Source organism: Dendroctonus ponderosae, unplaced genomic scaffold, assembly GCF_020466585.1.
Source record: "Dendroctonus ponderosae isolate FM_Combo_2020 unplaced genomic scaffold, Dpon_F_20191213v2 Dpon_F_20191213_2, whole genome shotgun sequence".
Classification (NCBI taxonomy): Eukaryota; Metazoa; Arthropoda; class Insecta; order Coleoptera; family Curculionidae; genus Dendroctonus; species Dendroctonus ponderosae.
Window position 1 is genome coordinate 14,710,524 of NW_026018165.1, and position 6,134 is coordinate 14,716,657.

Genomic DNA, 6,134 nt, shown 5'->3' on the forward strand with positions numbered 1-6,134 from the left:
TTATCAATCTGTAATAAAAGACGTGAGGAAATTCTGTCTTTTTTAAAGAGAAAAATTTTTGAGGCGAAATACCCAAAAAGAAGTTTGTAAAAAATTTAATACGTTGTGTGATTTCAAAGTTCTTAAATTAACAAGCTAAAACGTCTAATAACTCAAATTACTAGTGAATACCAGAAAATACCAGTGGGGGTTTTTTGATCTGTTGCAAAATATAGAACAAAATTTTCGCCAAATCGTAAACATAAATCCCTTAAAGCGGAATTTTTGCATAAAAAAATTAAAAGAAACATACAAAATAAAATTCTTTCCATATCGGATCCTATTTTTAATAAACCTCTAAGAACCTTAATACCCCATAAATATTTCATAATCTTCTTCGGGATTCGACAAATACAGAAATTGAATAAAACTGAATTATTCTGCTAGCTAAGTTTTGCAGGTAGAAGTTTCAAGCTTCAAAAACATATTTTCAAGAATCGCATTTTCGTTGCATCAATAAAAATTTTAAAACTCAATTTTCACTCAAAAATTGATTCACCCAGTGAAGTTAAACATCGGTAAACGAAACCTGGTTTTAGATACTTAAACCCGAGCTTAATTAGTTTCATCCTCTATGTCTGCTAAAAATATTCGTCTTTGATTCTATATTCAATCCTTTCCTTAATTGTATATATAGGTACATGAGATACAAAAGTAAACCTTAAAAAGTATTGACTTATTATAATTTCGAACACAATAAAATTCCAGCTACCAAGAGAAGTGATGATTAATCAATCCATGGCTTCTTATTACATCGACTTGAAACGTACCCATTCCTGAATGCCATAATCGAAACATTATTAATACGCTTTCAAAGTTTCGCTTTTCCACCCGAACTCGATTATTTTATTAGAAAATTGAAAAGTTAAGTGTAAAGTTCCTTGCCAACAAAACTTACTTAGGCAAAGTGAATTATCGTTCTTACCCCTGTCGTTTCACTGGAGCCAACCTGAAATAGTTCATTATCATTTAAACTTCGTGGACGACTATTTACCTCAATGAAACGAAAATCCGTTAAAAGATAACGCTGACGGCAACTAAACTTTAAAAGGATTAGCATGTAGTTTAGATCGGATTAAGGAATTATTAATACAACATGAGAATTTTGAAGTTGAGTTGAAAAAATCCCTATAAAGTCTATAAATTTCACACATTTAGAATGAAAACCACCGCACATAATTTGCAACTTTCCTGCGACTAATTAAAGTTCAATTAGATAAAACCTTGCAATATCAACCAGCAACTAATTCAACTTTATAGACAACGTTATGAAGTTTAAATGAGAGTCGGAAGTTGTTCTGAAATCTTTTCAGGAAAATGCATAATTGGAGCATTCCCTTCGGCTAGTTAGGCCAACCAGACGCTCAGTTCTGTGTTCGTGAAGCGCCATGTGAACTCGGAAAAACTTTTAATTTCCAGACTTTAAAAGGCTCTCTATGGTTATAATGATAATTGTTCTTCACCGGCTCAGTCAAGTTTAAACTACAAAGTTTTCACAGTCGAATGAAATATGAAATTTTCATTTCATTAACTGATTGAGGTCTGTGGGGGAATTTTACATAAAATTATCAATGAATTATGATAAGATTTCGAGTCTGAAACACTTTGGAATTTACATAATTTGGCTGACAAAAAGACGAAAAGCTAATTGTTAACTAGAAATCATTTAATTTTTTAACTACTTTGACCATGAAAAGCAGCAAAATCAGGCATTCTTTCTTAATGAAAGTCAGGTAAAATCATCTTTTTGCGCCAAAGAATGTCGCAGTATAATTTCGATGATGTGCTTATGGGATACCATGTACAAAAGCTTTTTTAAAAGAAGTTTCACGTGACTTTTTCAAATGTTAATTAACAAATGAAACTTTGAAGTTTTATAATGGTTCTCAGCAAATGCTTAATGGAAGTTCTTCGTTTGGAAAATGTTCTTAGTTTTGCGTTTACGGAGCTTTTGTTGTATAAACTGAAGGAAACTTTTAATATCCAGACTTTGAAAGGGCATATTTGCAAATATTATTTTAGGGCACCGCTTTTTAGAGGACGAATACTTGAACGAAAATGTGAAAAGTTTGTCAGTATTTTGTATTCTCTTATCACGAGAACTATGTAAACATTTTTATTTGTTAAACTTATTTATTTATGTTAAATATATTTGCGTTTTACCCAGCGAAGGAAAATTGAAGGTGATATGATTTATATGAAATATTTTCGTTTTTCGTCTGCTAAAACTGAAAATATATAATATCTACTTGAAGGATCAACACTTTGGTTGACTTCCACCATTGATTCAATGTAATTTTTCTGGAAAACTGCAACAAACTCCGTTTTTCGGTTAAACGGTTAACTAACTTGCTTAGCTATTAGTCGAACTTTACGATGAATAAACTTGCACAAAATTATCTCACCCTATATCTTACACACTTACTGGAATACAAATTACATTTTTTTTAAACCAGTATAGAATCAATATAATTTTTTTTAAACATACACTGAAATTAACTGAGCTCTGATTTAAAGTACCTAAAATGTTCAATTTCAGGCTGTGAAGTTCAAAATTCAATTAAAAAGCGACTCTTTTAAAATATGTGACTCTTAAAATGGCTTAAACTTTTAGATGCAAAAACTGGCAGTGAATAGATGGTGAAATAAAGCGAAAAAGTACCATTATGTCCCAATTTCGTAATAAAAAATGTATCTATTTGTAAGCGATAAAATATTTCTTAACCTTCTAGTTTAACCCTGTAAGAACGATAATACTTTTCATTGTTCATGGACATATTGTGATGGGAAAACCCCATTTATCTAAGTGAAAATAATTGAAAATGAGTTACAAACTGCTGAGGCGGCAAATTAAATTGCGGCCAGGGCCAACCTTATACGCAACTCTATAAAGTTTAAAAGAAAATCCGAAGTTCTTGTGCAGCTTTTCCAAGGGAACGCATAATTAGAGCGCACCCCTTCGGCTAGTTGAGCTAATCAGGCCCTCAATTCTCTGCTAGTGAAGCGCCATATGGGCAAATTCGTGACAAGAGTGGAAAAATAGTTGAAGTTTGCGGTTTCATTAAAGAATATTCTTAGTAACGCAGCAGGTAATTTATAAATAAATTATTTGAAAACTAATCTCCTACTCAATAAGTTCAATCCGAACGGATTCATGATAAAGCTAGAAGCTAATCTTTGTATGGAAACCTAATAAAACCCCCGTTGGTTGCTGTTCACAGCAATTCAGCAAGCGTAACTTTGAAAATAATTAGCGGTAGCAGCTGGAATAAATTTGGCACGCGAAGCTATTGCAGACTGGTCCATGAGAATGTACGTGTTTTGCAATTTAATTGCTTAACAAAGGGCAGTTTTATGTGCAAGCAATGGGAGAAAGTCAGCAACGCTTGTAATGACAAATTCGTCTGTTGGTGCTGGACACTCATAACTTCTGAACAGGCTGGTCTGATTTGTGTAAAGCAATGGATGGTTGAACAGTTAAGATTAAAACTGGATGCTTAAACTCAAAGAATTTGAAGATTTTTCAAACCATATTTCTAATTTGCAAAATTCTCTTGCGCGGTTATTGCTTGAAGTCAGTCAAAAATAAATTATTTTCAACGATAGAGCCGTTAAAATGACGCTTTTTCAGATAGAAAATAAAATTAATGATTTTTTGGTTTTCGTGAAAGTTGCGAAAATTCAAAAAATGCAGATCTTGAAAACGGCTCTAAGTTTTCGGCTAATATTTGGAAAACCAGCAATGCTGTCAAGCTCTAGATGTTATTACAGCATAGAGTCGTAAAATGCGCCCTTTTGTGTACAGAACTTCAATTTTCAAACATTTCTAGTTCACAGGTAAAATGCACATATTCAAAAATAATACGGATCTTGTGAGTTCCTCTATGTCTGTCCCTAATAGTTAGAGAACCTGATGAGACTGAAAGCTACAAAAGTAATTGAGGCATTGAGCCCCAAAAATTAGCACTTTTTTTGTATAGGACCTCAATGTAGGATTGTTTTTAGTCTTCACGCAAAATGTGGTAATTGAGAATAAACACAAAACTTAAAAGACTTGAAAAAAGTCAATAAGAAATTATTTACCACAACGGCCCAAAAACTCGAAAAACTCACCAGCTTCATATCCGTTAACCCAAAATAAAGTAATACATTATTGAGAACAAAAATTTAAAAGATTAAAATAAACGCAAACTATGTGAAAGTTGCTGGGGTTGTTTTACAAACTTCTTGCATGCATTTTTCAATTATAGTCATTATAAATTAGAAATTGCTTGCCTTGGTACAAGCAGTTGAGGTGCAATCACGATAGCGATTAAAAGTAATAATATTGCAATAAATCGTGTTAAAACTATTTCTAAAACATGCAGCTCGCGCTGTTGGAAGCACAAAATTGAATTAATATTTTTCTCAAGTTAACGTCGTTTTTTTGTAAAACCGCAAGTAAAATACAAAGAAATTCACCGGTATGGGGCTCATTTCAAAATTACATATGAATATCCGAGGCAGTTTGGAACAAAATCAAATACTGAGCAAAAACATCTACAAAAGTTAACTCAAGAAAAAACCAAGTTTGTTGTAAAAAAATCAAGGTTTCAAGAGTAGAAATGAATTTTCCAAAATAAAAGTTGAAAATTTCATTTTTCTCAGACTAACTTTTGAATCAGACTAATGTTGATTTATGTTGGTTTACTCATAACACACGATTGGCAATATATTAATGCAAATAATGTCGATTTTAGGTTCCAGATCATCTGACTAGATCCTATTCGAATGGATTGCATGCGCATGGTTTTTTTGAAACCAGAGCTCCCTCCATCAAGCAGATTTCCGTGGAAGTTTCCGAACTACATGGGGACGTAGATAACAAACTTAGGCTCACTTGTGTGGCCACCATTCCTGGATATGTAAACAAGGAGCAGAAATATGCTGATATCCGAAATGCAACAGTTGAACGTAAGCATCTTTAATACTGCAGGAACTGAGTGCATTTTTGTTTCGATTATTTTTCAGTGATATTTTCTGCATCTTACGTCAGCAACCAAAACGATTTTAAAAAGAAAGCTTCAAGTGGGCTAAAATATAAAACGTCCTTTCCGGGAAACTTTTAACATAAAAGCGCAGTAAATTGCAGGTGCAACGCCACTTTGTGAGTGTCTATAAATTTCTAGTATCGGGTGTTTAACTAAGATTTTCCTCCTAAAACTGTTTCTAATTTTATACAGCAACAGTTTTCTAACATTTTGCGGCTTCCCACCGAATTTAAGCGGAAAAAAGTAAATAGATTTTCAGCAAGTACTCCAAAACACTGTAAATAAACCCTTTCCAACTTAACTAAATAAAATAAATATCCAGGCAGTTATTTACAGAGAACAGTTACTGTCTGTTTGTCTATCCAATGTGAAAAGCCTTTCGCCCCAAAAGATGTTTCAAATTGTAAAGGGAACAAGATACTTGAAACTAAACAAAGTGGAAAAGAACCATTAGGATTCTGGAAATTTATTCCTAAATTAATTGCTTTGTATTTGTTTTGGGAGGGAGCTAATTCTTCGAAATGGCATTTCGTTGTACGGGTGAAACACGCACTGAACTTAAGTCTTTTACAATGGATTGTTTCCAGTGTTGGGAGAAGTTGTAGGTGGATACACGTGAAATAGTCAGAAGGTATATCATTAAATAATCAGTTGAATGAAATAATAACAAGCTCGAATGGTTTTCTATGGAAAAATATTCTTTCTAGGGAAATTTCATTAGAATCAATGATTTTCAGGTGTTTAGGTCGCTGTCGATACGAATTCGTTTCGGGATGAACTCTCAAAAGTTTTTCTGAGAATTCTCAGACGAAACATCAGGATCAAATTCCTATCGGCAGCGGTCTAAAGACCAGATATTCATCGAATTTAAGGATAAACTTTAACAGCAACTCTAAAAATCAATGCACTAACAGCGTTTATAAGGTTCAGTAGCAAATGATGATCCGTAGAATGTAATGATGAGAAAAACTGCAACTGGAAGAGAACAAACTAATTTAGAAAGCGTTTGATGGGTTTTTTTGTCAATTTTGCTTTCGTCTCCTTAATTTTTATTTCGCATTAAAA

The 6,134-nt window shown here is 32.9% G+C and overlaps 1 protein-coding gene across 1 annotated transcript in view; it reads left to right on the forward strand.

The window, feature by feature from the left end:
- The window catches only part of LOC109544432, a gene marked incomplete in the record, with an annotated part of 92,985 nt that overhangs the window by 81,589 nt on the left and 5,262 nt on the right, over nucleotides 1-6,134 (forward strand). Inside the window, 1 exon segment of the mRNA XM_019914594.2 lies at nucleotides 4,779-4,992. Coding sequence (XP_019770153.1) covers nucleotides 4,779-4,992 — 214 coding nt within the window.